Below are 21,405 nucleotides of genomic sequence, written 5' to 3'. Positions count from 1 at the left end.
CTGCATCAAGATTCAGAGAATTATTGAAAAAAAATTAATGGCAGCAGCAAAACTATTTTACACTATTACAGGTAAACTCTGGCAATTAAAGGTAAAGGTGCACGTATTTGTCACTGTACAGCGAAATGTGTCCTCCGCATTTAACCCATCTGGTAGTGAACACACACTCACACACACACACACACGTGTTAGGGTACACACACACCCAGAGCGGTGGGCAGCCAACTCCAGCGCCCGGGGAGCAGAGAGGGTAAAGGGCCTTGCTCAAGGACCCAACAGTGGCAACTTGCCGAGCCCGGGAATCGAACCCACAACCCTGTTATCGATATCCCGGCGCTCTAACCGCTGAGCCACCACTGCCCCATAATTAATTAACAGGTAATCCTCTCTGTAACTTTGTTACTTCAGTAAAAACATGGTTGCTGTTAATAAATCTGTTCTGTCTCACTCAATTTTCCCCATTCTTCACTGTGAGCAAAAAACTGCTGATGACTCTGGTTCAGCTTTGATTATAATAAATGTCCTAAACTGTTGAAACATAACCAAAACACAAAAATATTTTAATAACTATATAACAGCACATCTTTATTTGGGATGTCTGACATACAGGATTGGGTAGAAATGTGACAGTTACATAAACAGGAAAAAAAACTAAACAGTAACGGTTTCATTACAGTTAAAGTACACATTACAAGCACGTTTTTAAAAAAGGTAATAGAAGCAGGATGACTCTACAGCCTAAAAAGGATCACTAACATGTTTATTTCTAGTTAAGTAAGTATGCATGCATTCTGCTGTTAAAGTGATTCGTCTTCACTTTCTATCTCTCTATTAAGGATACACATGGAGCTAGTTGAGTGCTAATAGCTCCACAATGTAGAGAATTAATAGCTAGTGTCATTTCAACATGATGTACGGTAAAAATGCATTCAGCTGATATAAATTTCAAGCAAATATTTTTTAATATCAAAAGAAAATAAATATGAATTTATAATGCTTCATGGATCCCACCACGGTAGTACAACTCACTTCAGCAAACTGCATTGCTGTTACTTACATTTTACAAATAATTTTTAAAACGTGTTAAGTTTAATTATATTACCTCCATTGCTTAAATAAAATGTCTATGTAAAGGTTTTCATATGGGGGGACTGTAAATTATGTTGTATCTTTTCACTACGGCTCTGCATCAAGACTCAGGGAATTATTTTAGTAAAAATGAACAGCAGCAGCAAAACTATTACTATCACACTATTACCAGTTAAACATTGGCAATTAACCTTCCATTACATCTAGTTGCCAAAGGTGTGAGGAATTCCAAAAACAGCCAATTTTCTGCTCTAACATTGTTGATGCACCACAAATGTACTTTATTTTGTGCATTGCCCTGAACACATGTACGTATGCATGCATCATTCAACCTTTTAAATTAATCCAAAAACATTATATAATTATGTTTCATCTGAATCTGAAATTAAACTTCAAAATCATTGTGATGCTCCACTTACTGAAAAAATAAGAATAGCAACTCTATCGCTGCTACTCTGGAAGGCTGATAACAGAACTATGTAACTTTGCTCAAGCTGTTACTTTACATTGTTAGCTGTTGGACCACCTCAGACACTCTTCTGGATCTCTCAGCTTGTCCAAAAATGCATGAGTAGGGCATGTCCTTCTTGAGAGGTGGCTTAAAGCCTGGATTTCACTTGATGCTCCATGGGCCTCCACATACTTTTTGTGGAGATGACGTTCACCTGGCTTTGTTGAACAAAATGAAGTAATTGAAGAAAACAAGCAACCCCAGGTGTAATTGGTCAGTACTTAAGAGTTGGCACTTTGCAGTGTGAAATCTTGGCTTCCTCATGGAACTGTCCATAAAATGATTCAGCACCACCTGCATGAATAGAGCACTCTGATGCAAAAACAAAACTGCAGATCATACAGCCACTTCTCAAAGGTTGTTATATATTTCACATCTATTCAAACAATCTCGTATGATAAACATTTTATGGTACCTAAAATGATCCACATGAAAAACATAATTCAAGATGTGGCACAATGTTAATTAGCACTGCTTCCTCTGGGATCTGCATAATCTTGCAGTTTCTACTATCCTAAAGAACGAAACCAACCATGAAGAATTTCTGGACTCTGCTAGCGCTGTTGATCTTGATGCTCCATCTGCTTCTGTGAGGGTAACAAGTCTGAAAGCACAGCGGAGGCATCCAAACCTGTCCACTCCGTTACGCTTCGTTTTCGCGTATGAATGTGCTGGTGGCTTCTGAATGATCCACGATATCGAAAACTCTTCCCACACTCTGAGCACTGATATGGTTTCTCTCCTGTGTGAAAGTATATGTGTTCTTGGAGACTGGTACGGCAGGTAAAACTCTTCTCACACTCTGAGCACCGATATGGTTTCTCTCCTGTGTGAACGCGCTGATGCACTTGAAGATCACGCCGGTCACTGAAACTCTTTCCACACTTTGAACAATTATATGGTTTCTCTCCTGTGTGAATGCGCTGGTGTACTTGGAGACTGCTCTTTAGAGTAAAACTCTTTCCACACTCTGAGCACTGATACGGTTTCTCCCCAGTGTGAACGCGCTGATGTATTTGGAGATCATGCCGGTCTTTGAAACTCTTTCCACAAACTGAACAGTAATATGGTTTCCGTCCTGTGTGAATGTGCTGGTGTACTTGAAGACTACTCTTCAGAGTAAAATTCCTGCCACACTCTGAGCACTGATATGGTTTCTCTCCTGTGTGAATGTGCTGGTGTTCTTGGAGACTAACCTTGCGAATAAAACTTTTTCCACACTCTGAGCACTGATACGGTCTCTCACCTGTGTGACTGAGCTGGTGTTCTTTGAGGTGACCTAGATAACGAAAACTTTTTCCACACTCTGAGCACTGATACGGCTTCTCTCCTGTGTGAATGCGCTGATGGATTTGGAAACTTTGCATGTGAGCAAAACTCTTTCCACACTCTGAGCACCGATACGGTTTCTCTCCTGTGTGAATGCGCTGGTGTCCTTGGAGACTTTGTTTGTGAATAAATCGCTTTCCACACTCTGAGCACTGATACGGTTTTTCTCCTGCGTGAATGCTCTGGTGCTGCTTGAGATGACTCTTTTGAGTAAAACTCTTTCCACAGTCAGAGCAGTGGTGAATTCTCTTTTTGCTTGTGTTTTCCTGAATCAGACCGTCAGATGTGGCAGTGGAAAGAGAATTAGATGACATTTTGAGAGAGTTTGTGTATGTGATACTCTCAATATTATTATAGCTGGATTTCAGAAGGTGCCTTCTTGATGCTTATCTTGAAAGGAATAGAGCCTGACCAATAAAAATTCTGCAGGAGAGAAAAGAAAAAACATTTAATGCAAAACGCTAAAAAGTGAAACACACCCACAGATTGGTAATGTATTAAGAACAGTCAATAACAAGGCAGTTTTATACAAGTCAGGATATATCCCTTAAAGTACACCAACTGATTTGAATTGAAATTTCCTAATTTATAATATAATTTATAAAAACAAGACAATAAAAATAAAAAAAAACATACCTACTAGTATTTGCAACTGTATATGCTGTTTTGATCTAGCAGTATGGTTAAAAGCTCATTAACAGCATTAGGTGCGCAGTTATAAGCTGTGCAAATGCTCCAACGAGAAAACTAATCAGTTTTTCAGACAGAGATTTGTGCATGTTACTGCTATGAATCATTTCAAACCCACATCATCACTGGCAGAGTGGTAGATGGCACTGTCACCGGGTTTGATAAAGCCGCCTCAACATTGAGCAGAACAAGCGATCAAGCCATGAGCGTGCATGCTGCCGTTCTTCCTTTCACTCCGCTATGCTAAAGCTTTGATAGTTTCTTTTTGGGAAGGAAGAACAAACAGCCTTCACCTTCACCTTCTTGCAGTTTTGTTTAGAAAGAGTTAAGCTCAGTGTTTTAAAGTTGCTCTCCTCACTCGTTTTTACATACAAAACACTTGCATGTGGCATGTTGTTGTCAATTCTGTTTAGCCTTTCTTTTGGACAAGTTGAGTTAATTGAAGACTCCATGTACATGTCTTGTACATTCCTGTCCTTGTAATACAGCCAAAGGTATTGTGGTAGTCCTTAAGTCCGAGCATTTGAATTTATATAAACAATGATATTTAAACTTTTGACTGCTTTCTGTAATAAGTCAAGTCAAATTTATTTTACTACACAATACAATCCTTGTACTTTTACTTTCAGTACTTAAGTAGTACATTTTAGAATAAGCTACTTGCAACACTTAAGTACAAAAATTGTGAATACTTTAGTACTTCCACTTAAGTGTGGTGTTTAAAGTACACTCTAATCAAGTAACTTTTTTGATAGAGCACTTGTACTTTTACTCAAGTCTGGGTCTCTAGTACTTTATACATGGTTTTTGATTACTAATAAAACATGGTCCGATAGCCAAGTCATATTTATAAACATCTAAACACAGTTTTTTTTTTTTACAAAGCACAGAGTAAACCCCCTCAATGCATGCTAGAAAATGTGAGTGAACATTCAAAACAGATTAAATATAAAATGTACTTTGCCTACACGGCACATGTGGCAGGGCATCCAGGAAATCACAAACTACAGGACAATGCCACCGTCCTGTGACAGTGATGCCTTCCTCCCCGATGCCCTGAACGACTTTTATGCACGGTTTGAGGCACAGAACAACACGCTGGTGAGAAAGATCACACCCAAGCCGGACGAGCAGGTGTTGTGCCTGACTGCAGTGGACGTGAGGAAAACTCTGCGCAGAGTCAACCCACGGAAAGCTGCAGGACCAGACAACATCCCCGGCAGAGTGCTCAGAGAGTGTGCAGACCAGTTGACAGATGTTCTCACGGACATCTTCAACGTCTCCCTGCGCAGCTCCACTGTCCCAACGTGCCTCAAGACCACCACCATCATCCCCGTGCCGAAGAAGTCCACGGTGTCCTGCCTCAATGACTACCGTCCCGTAGCTCTCACGCCCATCATCATGAAGTGCTTCGAGAGGTTAGTCATGAGGAACATCAAGAACCAACTGCCCTCTTCATTAGACCCCCTGCAATTTGCATATCGTCCCAACCGCTCCACGGACGATGCCATCACCACCACCCTTCATCTCTCCCTTACCCACCTGGAGAAGAAGGACACCTACGTCAGAATGCTGTTCATAGACTTCAGTTCAGCATTCAACACCATCTTCCCACAGAACCTTACCAGGAAGTTAAGCCTGCTGGGCCTCAACACCCCCCTCTGCAACTGGATCCTGGACTTCCTGACAGGGAGGCCCCAGTTAGTCCGGTTCGGGGACAGCAGCTCCAGCACCATCACCATGAACACTGGGGCACCCCAGGGCAGTGTACTGAGTCCTCTGTTGTTCACCCTGCTGACTCATGACTGTGTTGCGAAACACAGTTCTAACAGCATCATAAAGTTCGCCGATGATACAACTGTGCTGGGTCTCATCAGCAAAGGCGACGAGTCAGCATACAGAGAGGAGGTGCAGCAGCTGACAGACTGGTGTACAGTCAACAACCTTCACTGGAATGTAGAGAAGACCAAGGAAATGGTTGTTGACTTCAGGAAATCAAGACCGGACCACTCTCCGCTTAACATCAACGGCTCCTCTGTGGAGATCGTTAAGAGCACCAAGTTCCTTGGTGTCCACCTAGCGGAGAACCTCACCTGGTCCCTGAACACCAGCTCTACAGCCAAGAAAGCCCAGCAGCGTCTCTACTTCCTCCGGAAGCCGAGAAAGGCCCGTCTCCCTCCACCCATCCTCACCCTCTTCTATAGGGGAACCATAGAGAGCATCCTAAGCAGCTGCATCACTGCCTGGTTTGGGACCTGCACAGCCTCTGACCGCAAGTCCCTCCAACGCATTGTGAGGACAGCTGAGAGGATCATCGGAGTCTCTCTCCTCTCCGTCATGGACATTTACACCACCCGCTGCATCCGCAAAGCAACCAGCATTGTGGATGACTCCACCCACCCTTCACACAGACTGTTCTCCCTCCTGCCATCAGGAAGAAGGTACCGCAGCATCCGGTCCAACACGACCAGACTCTGCAACAGCTTCTTCCCCCAAGCCATCAGACTCCTCAACACAACTCAACTTCTGAACTGATATCTTTCTGGTACATGTACACTCTCCCTCTCTCTCTCTCTCCAACCATTTACCCCAGGAAAAAAGGGGAAGCATTTTTGCACAAAACATTGCACTAATAACTTTACTTTACTACCTCACTGGACACATTGCACAATTTGCACACTGCCGTCAATTATTTATTATTCTCTGGTCTGTACTGTGTTGTGTTGTCTGTCCGCACTTGTTTGTGTTGCACTTGTGTCTTGTATGCACTGTCTATGTTGCACCATGGTCCTGGAGGAACGTTGTTTCGTTTCACTGTGTACTCTGTATGTAGTTGAAATGACAATAAAACCCACTTGACTTGACTGTCCCCAACTCAAATCAATAATTCAATTCATTTTGAACTGTCTGGTTAGCAGTAGCTTAGATAGCATGATCACATTCTGCTCACCACAGAACATGTTTAAGTCTGGCAGACTGATTGACTGGCAATAGTTTAGCCAGCACAACACATCTATGGAAATCTCACAGTGAGATTCAGATGGTTTAAGGAATGGCTTGTCAACCTCCGTCAACCTTAAAAATCTGTAGAACTGGGGTTTTCCTCTTCCAAATGAAAGATAATTGTTAAATGCCAGAGTGAGCATCAAAGATGATCTGAATATTAAAAAGCTGTTGAGAAAGTGAGCCAAACAAAGGGGATTGTTTATGACATGACTAGTGGCAGGGAGCTTGTGGCAAGCAGCAAAGTTGGTATTTCACAAAGGCTTGCCCTTTGATCACTCTCACACTCACAGGAGCGATGTATGCCTTTGGTCTATGCACATGGTGACTGTGCACACTGCTAACTCGCAGCAACGTTTTTGTTTTGTTTTGTTTTTTTGGATAGCAGAAGCTTCATGGTGTCCTTCATGAACATTTAAGTTCAGCATTTCTCTAATAGTGGGCACATAGTGGAACTGTTAACCTTAGGAATTTGTTTCATTTGTAGACAATGTGTACAATAAATTGATGTACACCTAGGTCTTTAGCAATGCCCATGTAGCCCTTGCTTCTTTATATCACATCTGTGATCTTTTGAAAGTGGTTTGCATAGACAGTAACCAGGCTTTTTATGGCTTTATTTAATGGGCAAAACACCAGCAAAAGATAGAGTGCTGCTCCTGGAGATTACATTACACAGATGTTTGCTTACTGTTTCTAACTTGCACTATGGAGGTTTACTCAATGTGCTAATTAAAAACATTTATATTTAATTTTTTAATGTATTTATTTATTTTAACCTAGCCTGCATTTTGGCTTGAGTGTTTCTGAAAAAACTCCAGAGAGATGATTTTTGAGAACTACATTATCAGCATTTTCATATGGATGTGGAAAAATGCAGGTTCTGGAAAAAGCTGACATCATGATGGAACCTGTGCCTGGTTGTTGCGGACTAATGATGGGGATAACCATTATTACACTGTGATAGAACATACCGTGTGTCATGAATGCAGCATGTCTCCCATTCTCTCTGCTTTTTTTTTTTTGGGGGGGTTATTACACGTACATGTAAAATACATGCATTTTTATATGCACATCTAGATTTATAGTGCAGCTGATTTGACCATTAAATGAAAAGGCATGGGTGGTTTGTCCTTTTGGTGGCATGGTTTAAGTAACTGAAAAATCTCCAGTTTTAGCTTAATCACCAGAGATGCAGACCTTACAACTTATGTCACACACACATACACACACACACAAAAATATTTTGTGGTGCTGTGTAGTTGCATTTCCTTTCCCTTGGTGCCAGTGTGTGCTCATGCACTTTGGGCTTGACTGGATATAAACCATATCTAATTACTCCATTTCAACCATTATTTTACCATTTCTGTGTACAGGGAATGACAAATACAATAGATCGCACACAGGTACAAATACCCCACTGCAATGCTTGTTTACATCTTTGCACTTAATATGTAAATCTTTTTTTGCAGTTTTGCCAAAATAATAGATTTGTCCAATAGAAAAAAAAGCCATTAGTGGCAGCACTAGTTGACATCACAATCAAAAGATATCCAAACAAGTGTCATACTTACAGATTTTGAAAGGTTGAGTAGCGACAGACCAAATAATCAGCAAAGTAACTGCTTCAAACTGTAGTTTGCTGGTTAGCACTTAAACGAGAAGAGGTACAGTAAAAAAGGTTTAGTAAAAAAAATAAATAAATAATAAAATTAAAAAAAATAAGTTTACCACATGTAAAACTCAAACATTGTTAAAACTCACAAATTCACAAGTTTGTTTAAAATTCTACACTATGAAATGCGGAGTTCAGTCAGCTACCCAACTACTACTACTGTAGTACTAAAGAGAGGGGAAAAAAAACTAAATGTATGGTTATGTTATTTATGAAATCACTGGGCCGGATTGTCACTGACTGATACGCAAAGTTATGGCAAGCAGATTGGATAGGTCAGATCTCTGATCAGACAGACAGAAACTGGATAAAAATGGAGTATTCAAGCATCAGTTAAGCATCAGAGTACAGGGATTTGTGAAATAATGCTGCTTTTGCAATGTTTATAATTATAATATGCTGGGAAATAGGTGCCGTTCCTGGCTTGGTTCAGTTCAGTTCAGTTACACAGCATTTAGGTTACTGCTAGATGAATATAATAATAACCCAATATACTGAGTCAAAACAATCCAATGCTGTGCTTGTCTGTCCAATATTAACCCAGTGCTAGGTTTATTAGCAAAATGTTTAGATTTTCAGCATTTTTTGCAATAAACCAAACAAGCATCAAACAAGAATTTAAACAGCTTAACACAACTACTATAACAAGTGATTTTTCCAAATCCTACTTTTACAGTTTCTGAATTATTCAACATTATTGACAAGCACCCTTAGTAGTGCACCCTTTTCCTGTTAAAACTTGCTGCAAACGTGACACATAATCAAACAACAGCTTCAACAGCTTCCTAAGGAATGGCTTCTAGATTACTGATATTCTTGGGTTTGTGTGCTGCTATCATGTTCTTCAAATGTCACCTACATCACAGCTCACCAAAGCTTGGGCATCACTGGACTTTCCAAAAGAAAAACTGCCCCAAGCAATTGCAAAATCCACCAAGGCTAGGTTTTATAAGACATCCTGGGAGATTTTGGAGTAGAAGTGGGCAATGCGACTGTTTTGTCATATTGTGAAATATTTTGTAATTGTACTATACAATATCCTTTTCTGAGGATATTGTAGATATTGTCAGTGCATAAAGAACACTGACCAACTGCACATTTCATTGCAAAGAGTGTAATTAGTCCTGTTATTTTTTGCTGAACTTGGAGAAGCCATTGGTTATATTAGTTGTAGAATACGGGTATGATCTTAATGGAAATGCATTAAAATCGTTTCTGGCTCAGAATTACAGAAAAGGTCTGGAACACTTTAATTATCGCTAACTAGGTGGCTATCTGTGGTTGTAGTTGGTTTTATGGATGTAGCACTAGCTAATTTACAGAGAAGTGTAGACGCTATACTGTGGCCTTTTTCTGACGCCTGTGAGGGTAAACAGCGCTTGGGCCAAAGTCGACCTGGTCGACATTTCTCAAACGAGACCTTGAGGCTTGAGCACGTTTACAAGGTCGATTTTTTACCACTTGATTTTATTGGTGTTTGATTTTAAGGGATGAAAACGTTAATGGGTTGATTCAACGGTTCATTTGACGAAGTTGCCAGCATCGGCTAACCGTCTTTAGATTAAGAAATGATGCCCACAGACTAGCCAGCGCTAGAGATACATAACGCCAGAAAAGGAGAGTTCTCACCATGACTCGCTCACTCAGTGTAGCTCCATCCTTCTGGCGAAGTCAAAGATCATTTACGTTAAGCAGCCGTGAAATCATGAATCCTCTCTGGCGAAGTACTGCGAGCCTGTGTCGTTTATTTTAGTAGCGTTGAATTATATTTCAAATTAAAAGTCCTTGTTTACTTCCTGAAAATGTGTAGTATAGAGAGAGAAAAAATGTCACATAACCCGTTACTTTCATATATATATATATATATATATATATATATATATATATATATATATATATATATATATCTTATGATGTGGTTGTGTAATCATGAGTGATTTTGGCCCATTCCTCATGACCAGATGACCCAGCCACGACCCATTTTCAGTGCTCTGAGGGAAGGAGGTTGTTCCCCAAAGTCTCATCTGACCACAGAACTTTCTCCCATGACTCCTCTGGATCATCCAAATGGTCATGGGCAAACTTAAGACGGGCCTGGACTTACTGATTTAAGCAGGGGAACCTTTCGTGCCATGCATGACTTTAAACTATGACGTCTTAGTGTATTACCCACAGTAACCTTGGAAACAGTGGTGCCAGCTCTCTTCAGGTCATTGACCAGCTCCTCCCGTGTAGTTCTGGGCTGATTCCTCACCTTTCTTAGGATCATTGATACGCCACAAGGTGAGATCTAACAACCTCAAACAGGTGCTTATAATTTAGAATAATAAGTGGAGTGGAGGTGGACTTTTTAGAGGCGGACTAACAGGTCTTTGAGGGCCAGAATTTTTGCTGATTGGCAGGTGTTCAAATACTTATTTGCAGCAGTAACACACAAATAAATTATTTAAAAATCATACATTGTGATTTTTTTTAGATTATGTCTCTCACAGTGGACATGCACCTAAGATGAAAATTTCAGATCCCTCCATGATTTCTAAGTGGGAGAACTTGCAAAGTCGCAGGGTGTTCAAATACTTGTATATACATATATACATATATATGTATAGGTGAGATCTAACAACTATATATATGTATATATGTATATACAAGTATTTGAATACCCTGCGACTTTGCAAGTTCTCATCTTAGGTGCATGTCCATAATCTAAAATTAATCACAATGTATGATTTTTAAATAATTTATTTGTGTGTTACTGCTGCAAATAAGTATTTGAACACCTGCCAATCAGCAAAAATTCTGGCCCTCAAAGACCTGTTAGTCCGCCTCTAAAAAGTCCACCTCCACTCCACTTATTATTCTAAATTAGAAGCACCTGTTTGAGGTTGTTAGATCTAGACCTACCTAGCCTCTGACCAGGATAAAGCAGATCCCCATCAAGCTGCTGCCAGAGAGCTCTCACTCTACTCCCTCCACTGCAGTATGAAATCACAACATTAATCACAGCATTAAAACATTAAATCTCCTTGTGTTTTGACGCCTCTCTCCTGCAACTTCATTAGTACAATTATTTAGTTTAATTTTTTGTGACATCCACAAGGTGTTGTCACACTTGTGATTTGCTTTGTAATCTCTGTTCTGAATTATGAGCTGCTGAAACATCTATGAATTCCCTAGTTTGTTGTTCTAGATGCTGTCCCTCAGGGAGAGGTTGGCTCAGAGTCAATGACAAGGCCGATTCTCAATCTGCATTCTTGTCCGTACTTGTGTTCCTGTGGACTGTTCCATTTAAAAGTTTACATGTAGCCAAGTACAGTCCAGCCCAGATGTGTTATTGTTCCACCCATGTTATTGAGGATGCATCAGGACCTGACTAGTATATAAAAACTGGACCCAGGGGTGTACTTGGAATTACTGACTCTGCAAGTTTGACTCATGAGTACAAACTCCAGAGAAAGGGATGACACTTTACAATAATTTCACACTTGGAACATCAGTGTGCTGCGCAATGCATTCTGGGATATTTGGCTGCGCCAGGTCCACACAAGTCACGTACTGACACATCCTCAATAATATGAGCGGAACAAGAACACATCTGGCCATTGACACTTTACTTGGCTAGATGTGAACCTTTGAATGGAACAGTACTTGGGCTGCAACTGATGACATTTCACAAGCCCACAGGAAAAGTACAGACAAGAAAGCAGATTGAGAATTCACTTCCTGATCGTGTTCTTCATTCTCACTCCCACATTAGCAGGTTTCTTTTCTTGAGCCAGACAATTTGTAAATCCTGATGCTCAAAATTTGAAAACAATGGCTTGTTTATGCAAATGACAGAAACAGAATGGGATAATCCACATTCCTGATTCCTTACAGTTTGCCCTGGACAATGAACCAGTTGTAACATAAAATAACATAAAATTTGCCACTATCCATATATGACCTAACTGTGTGATATAAACATAATCAAAACATTTTCATTTTTTTTTCTACTGGGACCACTTCTGTAGTTCACCTGCATCTCCCACAGGTCTGAAGGCCAGACTCAGTGAAGTCTTGACTAGGATGTTTTGGCTAAGGTGTATTTTTGTCCGTATAGTACAACATTTCTCAATGTTTTAACAATCGGTACCTTCAAAAATGTTAGATGTTATGTATTTATATTGAAGGTTTTGAACATTGAGTTTTCATTTCTGGTGTGCTGTGTATAAGCATTTGTAAATTAGACAAACAAACAAAAAAATCCAGAGTTTTGGAAGTGGGTGAGCTTGGAGGAACTTTAAGCATTTTAGAAACATGTTAATGTACTGCATATTGAGCAAAAACAACATTAAGTGTGTTAAATGTATAGTTCACAGTGGATGGATGTTGAGATGAGTGTATTAAGAGTTTTGGAAATGTGACTACAGATGAACAAAAGGATGTTGGTACAAAGTACAAATGTAAGGGTGATACAATGCATTTTGAGGACACACTGTAATCCGATCACTCAAACCAGATTCTGAGGTAATTACAGATTTAATTACATATTACAGAGATCTGCAGCCATGTACTCAGCATTTGCTCAGTGTAGGGACACAGCTCTGACATGACATAATCAGAGCCACAGATCAGGCAGAATCAGAGAAAATAGACAGGAAAGGTGTGCAAGAAACAGATCTATTCAGGTCCATTCAGGCTCAACAAATGTTTTGACTCTGGTCCTACTTCATAATCAAACTGGGGGTCTTCTCCTGACACACATTTCCAGACAAGGACTGCAAAACCTGAATTCCACACACACCACAGTACATCCTTACAACTCTTACGTACATTAAGTCTGACTTTTATTCTACTTATAATATAATATTCTTACAATGTGGTTATAATATGCCATTATTATGCCTGAAATTCCCTTGAATATATTTTAATTTCTTCAAACCAATACACACTCATAAATGAAAGTATATGAAAGTATATATTTTTTACAGATAGAAACAAAGTGGTTATCACAGGGATAATCAGCCCAGTTCCATGCTGTAGACCCGTATCCAGCCATGACACAGTCTTCATTTCCATTGCTATTAGGCTCTCTAGTGTACCAGAAGCTGAAAGAGAGAATGAGTATCAGAGTGTTTATCAGAGCAGCAGATATACAGTGAGTCAGTAACTGCATCGAGTTCAGTTCAATACTCTCTAACCTTGTGGTCAGTTCTGAGCCATCCACCCATCTCCAGACTTCCCAATTGCTGAACAAAGTCCTGTTCACAATCAGATTTGCAGTCTTAATTTAAAAAGATGAACATTAATTTAGTTGTAAATGTATCTCTCTCTCTCTATCTCTCTCTCTCTCTCTCTCTCTCTCTCTCTCTCTCTCTCTCTCTCTCTCTCACACACACACACACACACACACACAGACACACACCTGTTCCTCTCTGCTGTTTATAATCAGCAGGTCTGCTCCTCATTTTTTGCAGTCCTCTCTGCTTTCACTCCAGCACTTAGGCTCAGTAGAAATCCAACCTAGTCCAACCTTGCTGCATGGCCTTTTCTAGACACATACACACACACACAAATATCTATCATTCTCATACACAATATTTTCCTATACATATACGCACCTGTATGTAAACTGTATACATATATATATATATATATATATATATATATATATATATATATATATATATACACAGACACACACACGCACAGACACATACATTATAAACACTTTATTAGGGCTTGTCTAGTGATGTTATGCTGTGTGTTGAAGCATGTGTCGAGAAGGCAGGGCACCTTAAGTCAAACTAAGCCACTTGGGACAAATATTGATCAGACAGTTCAGACTAAATGTATTCCATCTAGAGTCTATGTATTATGATATTGGCAGCCCTGTTAGACCCACAGTTTAAAAGACTGGGATTTTCCTTTGACCAAAAAGCAAATTTGATGCAATAAAAAGGCTGAGATCAGAGTGTGCTATAATGTCATGTCCATCACAACCACCCTCACCGCCCTCTGTGTCGGCATCCTCAACACAAGTGTTCTTCTCCAAAAGCTTATGATCCTTCAATAGATGCCATAGTGGGATTTTTGCACTACCTGAGTGAAGTAAGCATCCCAAGATGAAGATTCTATGCAGGACTGATCCAGGCAACAAAATATTTATCTCCATTTGTCCATCAGCTTTCTCTGTGCCAGCACATATACTAATATTATAAGCTCTATCAGCATATAGAAGAAAAAGCAGGAACCTGGACCATGTCACATCAGGGTTTGAACTTCATATTGTTTAATAATAATCAATGCTGAGATACAATAAACTATTTTTGCTGTTGTTAATAAGCAGTTTCACAAAATTACTTAAAACATTCATTTTTACTGGCTTTTAAAGTAAGTTTTAGTTTTTTTAACTAATTAAATGTATACTTATTATATTTACATCATATTAGTCAGTCACCAATTGTGCAAGTTCTCCCATGTAAAAAGATGAGAGAGGCCTGTAATTGACATCATAGGTAGACCTCAACTATGAGAGACAAAATGAGAAAAAAAATCAGAAAATCACATTGTCTGATTTTTTAAGAATTTATTTGCAAATAATGGTGGAAAATAAGTATTTGGTCGAGTTCATCTCAATACTTTGTTATATATTCTTTGTTGGAAATGACAGAGGTCAAACATTTTCTGTAAGTCTTCACAAGGTTGGCACATCCGTTGCTGGTATGTTGGCCCATTCCTCCATGCAGATCTCCTCTAGAGCAGTGATGTTTTGGGGCTGTTGGCGGGCAACACAGACTTTCAACTCCCTCCAAAGGTTTTCTATGGGGTTGAGATCTGGAGACTGGCTAGGCCACTCCAGGACCTTGAAATGCTTCTTACAAAGCCACTTCTTTTTTGCCCTGGCAGTGTGCTTGGGATCATTGTCATGCTGAAAGACCCAGCCACGTTTCATCTTCAATGCCCTTGCTGATGGAAGGAAAATCTCACAATACATGGCCCCATTCATTCTTTCATGTACACGGACCAGTCGTCCTAGTCCCTTTGCAGAGAAACAGCCCCAAAGCATGATGTTGCCACCCCCATGCTTCACAGTTGGTATGGTGTTCTTTGGATGCAATTCACTCTCCTCCAAACATAACAAGTGTTTGTAGTGTTTGTACCAAACAGTTCTACCTTGGTTTCATCTGACCATAAGACATTCTCCCAATACTCTTCTGGAACGTCCAAATGCTCTCTAGCAAACTTCAGACGCGCCCGTATATGTACTGGCTTAAGCAGGGGAACACGTCTGGCACTGCAAGATCTGAGTCCCTGGTGGCGTAGTGTGTTACTAACGGTAGCCTTTGTAACGTTGGTCCCAGCTTTCTGCAGGTTATTCACTAGGTCCCCCCGTGTGGTTCTGGGACTTTTGCTCACTGTTCTTGTGATCATTTTGACCCCACAGGCTGAGATCTTGCGTGAAGCCCCTGATCGAGGGAGATTGGCAGTGGTCTTGTAGGTCTCCCATTTTCTGATTACTGCTCCCACAGTAGATTTCTTCACACCAAGCTGCTTGCCTATTGCAGATTCAGTCTTCCCAGCCTGGTGCAGGTCTACAATTTTGTTTCTGCTGTCCTTCGACAGCTCTTTGGTCTTCACCATAGTGGAGTTTGGAGTGTGACTGTTTGAGGTTGTGGGCAGGTGTCTTTTATACTGTTAACAAGTTCAAAAAGGTGCCATTAATACAGGTAATGAGTGGAGGACAGAGAAGCCTCTTAAAGAAGAAGTTACAGGTCTGTGACAGCCGGAAGTTCTCTCAGAGAATAGCTCTCAGAATAGTTTCTGTGTTCCTTATCTGAACGCATTTCATTTGATCTAAGCTTTGACTCATTGTATGCCAAAAAAGAGTGCTTGTGTGTGTGTGTGTGCTTGTGTGTGTATGCACGTATGTGTGTGCATGTGTCTTACAACTATGTTAATTTTTACATACCCATTTACTTTTTTACCAAGACTAATAAACAGCCTTAATAGTATATATCTCTTAACACTCTTTAACTAAGCCTTTTTGCTTTGCCAATGCAACAAAATCACTTATTAAAAATTAAATAAATTAAAAAAAATAATAATTGAGTATAAAAAGAATTTTATTTGTGTTTATTTACATTACATTTACAGTGGTTGATATAAATTGATGTAAGTTTGGGGGTAAAAAATGGAAAATCCTGAAATTGGATCTATGTCTACATGAATAGTATGTAAAATCTCTATGTCTTGGAAATGTACTTCTCCACACATCTACAAGACAGAATTTAAAAAACTCATTTTAGGGAGGGGGGCTTTTGATTCGGATTGTTTGTCCATGCGCTGTGACAAGACACAGTTTAGATCCCCCAATAATAAAAGCCCAGAACTATACTGTATTATATTATCAAAAAGCTTTTTGATAAATCCAGGATCATCTTCGTTCTGTGCATATACATTATTGAGTGATACTTCAATGCCATCAATTAGTCGATTTAGTAAAATATATCTTCCCTCTTTGTCTAGTGTTTGTCTTTGTCTATGTATCAGTGTTGGTGTAAAATGAATGTGTCATGTATCAGAATGACTACACCCTTTTTTCTCCCAGATTGATGTGAAGAGTAGTGTACTTGGTCTGCCCAGGACTATATATACACTACAAAAGTTTTAGAACACTCCGAATTTTTTGCATAGTTTTACAGACACTTAAGTCTATTAAATAACTTGCAATGGTACAAAGTCCTGTGTCCTCAAGTAGTACAAAGTAAGGCTGCATACTGCTGCGGCTTGTGTACAATTAACTAAAAGTTAATTGAAAAGTTATGTAGATTGTGGGGTGAAAAGGACCATTTTTTTTTTAGAAAATCATTTTAGGGAAGTCATTGGTAAACAACTTACATCTAGTCTGTTGCAAGTAAATTAGGCTTTGATAGCTAATGTAAATAACTTATAATTTACAACCCCTTTAACTACATAAAAATCAGTGTAGGAACTGTGTTAAGGCACTTCAGTATTTCTAGGTCATTGCGCATTCAGATTCCTATTATAATGTCTCAAAGAAGACACTTAATAAAGGAAGGCATATTGATTTCCTAAAAGCGTTGCTCTGTTCTTTGAGAAATTACAAATTAAGACGGAATGCTCCGACACCAAAAACCTTGTGTGATAGGCACATTCCCCCTTCCTTACTTTGTTAAACTGATAGGGTGTAACCGAAGTGGACACTGTTGTGCCCACTATTGTGTGAATGTGTTTGTTTACTGCATGGATGGGTTAAGGGCAGAGGACAAATTCCTACATGTGCAGCACAATAAAGACTGAGTGCAGCACAATGCCAATTCTTCTTTTCTTCCCTAATACTTCTTGTATAATAATTCTTGCACCACAAAACAGAAACCACAGTTCTTCTCCCTCTCTTACAACCTCCTCTAATGTTAATATATGCTAAGGGCATGATCTGAACTTACAAAAAACACACATGGACTTGGTTTATGCTGATGCCAGTTACTTTTAGGTACTTTGAAGCCTAGTTGTATTTAGTTGTAGTGCAGCAGTTGTGGAGAACTTGTAGAAATCTTCTTACCTTTGCACAGGAGATCTGCTGTGATAGCTGAGTGAAAGGTTTTGTCTTCTTTTGAATTGTTCTGAATTTTTATGCTGTCATTACTTATATAAATGTTTTGTTCAGAGTTCTCATCTGCAGTAATTCCTGAATTTGCATGAATATCTCCCCTTAACATCCTGATCTGATAGATGCAGAGTACTGTAAAAGCTGCTCCAGCTCCTAAAGAGACTCTGTGTGTGATATCAATACTGATGTATGTATGTAGTGAGGTGGGGAGGGTTTGTGCAATAACACATTCCCTCCTCACTGAGGAATTGGAACTCCAAAGACCCCTCTCCTTTCACTATTCTGCTCTCCATAAAATACTCTCAGAACTATCTCTCTCTTTTTACCTTCTCCAAATAAATGGCCACCCAGCCCAACCTGCTGGAAGATTGCCCGGGGATGTCCCCTCTACCTGCGTCAGCCCAGCAAGCCCCCCATCCACCACCACCTATACCAGCGGAACACCCTCCTACCACTGCTACCTGTCTAATGACCATGTTAAAACCTAAATGAACTCTTAACTGTCTGCCACTATTAATATCAGGACTATTAACTATCATTACTCTGACCATCACTGCCATGACTATATTAAGTTCTACTACACCATGATTAATATATTATGATTATGATTAGAGCAGTTCAACCTGTATAGATGGTTTGGTAACTTTTATCAATAATGTTTAAATAGTTCTGACCACAGGAGGATGGGTCCCCCTTGTAAGTCTTGGTTCCTCACAAGGTTTCTTCCTCCAGCTCTGAGGGAGTTTTTCCTTGCCACTGTCGCCATAGGCTTGCTCACCGGGGATCTTTGATCCTTCATGTTATCTTACGTTATTTTGTCTCTGTCTTTTACTAATTACTAATTATGTAAAGTTGCTTTGTGACGACAACAGTTGTAAAAAGCGCTATATAAATAAATTTGACTTGACTTGACTTGACTCCTCTCTCCTGATTACAGTTACAGTAAGGACTTCTTTATAATGACATGTAAATGTCTGTAAAGAATGTGATTCATTAATCATAATAATTGTGACAAGATATAAAGAAAAACTGCCAGATTCACATTATGTCAGAAAGTAAAAAACATAAAAAATTGACATATTAGAAATGATCCAATATGGCAGTGGACACCAACCCTCTTCCTTGAGATCTTCCTTCCTAAAGACTTTACCTTCAGCCCTGATTAAACGTCATCTTATTCAGATGATCAATTAACAATAAATTAGTTAAATCAGGTGTGTTACATTCAGGTAACTATGACTGTGGTGAGGACGCAGGAAAGTACATTTTCTACTGACTCTTCCATAAAGGTAGAAAATACTGAAGCTGATGTAGATCCACCCTGATGTGCAGTGGTGTGCAATTCCAATACTTAAGTAAAAGTACAAATATTCCATACTTAAGTAAAAGTTGATTTACATTTACTCAAATGAAATTATAAAAGTACATGCTCCAAAATGTATGTAAAGTAAACATGTAAGAGTGTTTAATGTTTTTAATGTCCTGATGTTAAAAAAAAAACGAAACAAAACAAAACAAAACAAAACAAAACAAAAAAAAACAGTAACATACTATATTGACATTGATATTGAAATGTACTGGGCGCTTTCACAAAGACACACATCAAAGCAAAGCAATAGAGTAGCATAACATCATTTTATATCAAGTTTTTTAACCATTAAAGCAAATTGGTATTCCTGCTCCTGGGCTCCCCCTAGAGTAAGGAAGTGCAATTGGCACATCAAGCCACCACAAATGGACGCACTTATATTTGACATTTCTAGAGATGCTGAGAAATATAGAAACATATGTACTCTATGTACTGATTATATACCGTACAATTATGGTACACTGTAAAAAGTTTAAAGTATGATGATGTTCCTTTCATAGCCAAACTATAATTTTATGGTAAACAACTGTTTAAAGAACAGTCTACTACTGTTAAATGTTCATTTCCACAGTTTAAAACCAGTGGAGCATTGCAATAGGATTGTTTACATGCAAATATTTCCTCCAATCCAATTGAATTTGTTCTGATTATAGATTAAGACTGGGTGCTTATTGGTACTCTCTACTATCTAAATGTATCATGCACACTACAAGTAATCCAATCTATAATTAAGTGCATGTGTAGAATACAATGTAGTTTACTCATCACCATGACACTGAGCATCACGTGAGTCCAGTCAGAGTAAGAGAGCAGCAGTATGTTACTTGAGTTTACATATAAAATTTTATATTTCTGTCATAAGTATGACAGTATTTAAAATACTTCTTGTTTCTTTGCTTTGTCTATTGACACATTTCTTCACATTCTGCGGTGTAGACAGACAGCCCTCAAGCAGCGAGGCGCTGGCAAAGGAAGCAGATGGAAAATTCCGTGCCATACGCAGTAGACACATGCTGCAAACATATTCAAATTTTTTGATTGGGAATGTAACTGGACACAGTCGTGTACATGGCTATTATTCTTCTATTTTACAGATTATTTATTAGATTACCCACCTCATTCTATGGATTGAAATTGTATTCAGAATAGCCTAAATCGGACTAGCCTATTCCAAATGAGGTGTATACATGGACATATTCTTATTTTTGGGTAACATGCTACATAATGTTGTTGTTACAGTTTTTGCATTTTTTTTCTTGTTTATGTGTTATATATTTCGCTGCTTGAAAAAGAATAAGGACAATATTGCCAGATCTTGTGTAAATTCAAATCTTGTGTTAAAAAAAATATGTTTTTCCAGATTTATTCTAGAGCCAGTCTTGATGCTGAATGAAGGAAAAATACATTCAAATAAATAAAAGAAAACTGACCAATATAAAGGTCTTTATTATCGCTTAATGGCCTTGGGATGCAAAAATGCCTGTTCCCTTAGTTCTGAAAAGACCTCTTCCTTGTTTGTCCTCACTTCTTCCAAAAATAACAATGTTATTTTGTTTCCCATCTACACTCTCCTCTTTGTATTAACCCTTTATTCTCAAGAACGAGGTCCACCATTGCAAAGCATTTAATCACAGCTGGCTCTGATTCTGCCAATTAAAAACAACTGGTTTTGTAAGATCTTTCTAAGAGTGTGGGGGATTACGTCTCTGAAAAGATTCAGAGGTGTTGTGGCCCAATGTAATGACAAGACTGGGGTCATTCTCCAATCAAACAATTCTAGAAAAGTACATTTCTTAATAGAGCAAAGCCTGAATTCCTGCACATACCACATGCTGCCTCCAGCAAGTCTGACATGTATGCATAATATGTGGTTATAGATTAAGAAACTTAAATTGGACAGATTAAACCTTACACTTGTGCTTTTCGGTGTGAACAGTATGGCAACAAGGATATTTTAAAACCCATGTCTGTTGTGTATATACTATAATGGGGGGTTAGTTAGCTATTCATTATATTAAGTCCTAACACACACACACACACAGTTACAAAAAAAGACTTTTCTCACAAATAGAAACAAAGCGGTCTTCACAGGGAAAATCAGCCCAGTCCTTAACTGGATCAGA

The 21,405-nt window shown here is 39.1% G+C and overlaps 1 protein-coding gene across 1 annotated transcript; it reads right to left on the bottom strand.

Annotated features, from left to right (window-relative positions):
* Window positions 1-556: 556 nt before the first annotated feature.
* On the bottom strand, window positions 557-10,041 carry LOC140546545 (uncharacterized). The gene is made up of 3 exons (XM_072669899.1): window positions 9,927-10,041; window positions 8,197-8,274; window positions 557-3,352 (listed from the first exon to the last, which is right to left on the bottom strand). The coding sequence occupies exon 3, from the start codon at window positions 3,241-3,243 to the stop codon at window positions 2,155-2,157; it is 1,089 nt and encodes a 362-aa protein (XP_072526000.1). The 5' UTR covers window positions 3,244-3,352; window positions 8,197-8,274; window positions 9,927-10,041; the 3' UTR covers window positions 557-2,154.
* Window positions 10,042-21,405: the final 11,364 nt, after the last annotated feature.

The sequence above is a fragment of the Salminus brasiliensis genome, chromosome 24 (genome assembly GCF_030463535.1).
Source record: "Salminus brasiliensis chromosome 24, fSalBra1.hap2, whole genome shotgun sequence".
Lineage (NCBI taxonomy): Eukaryota > Metazoa > Chordata > Actinopteri > Characiformes > Bryconidae > Salminus > Salminus brasiliensis.
Note: the sequence above shows the minus strand (reverse complement) of the source record. Positions and strands in the feature narration are given on the sequence as shown.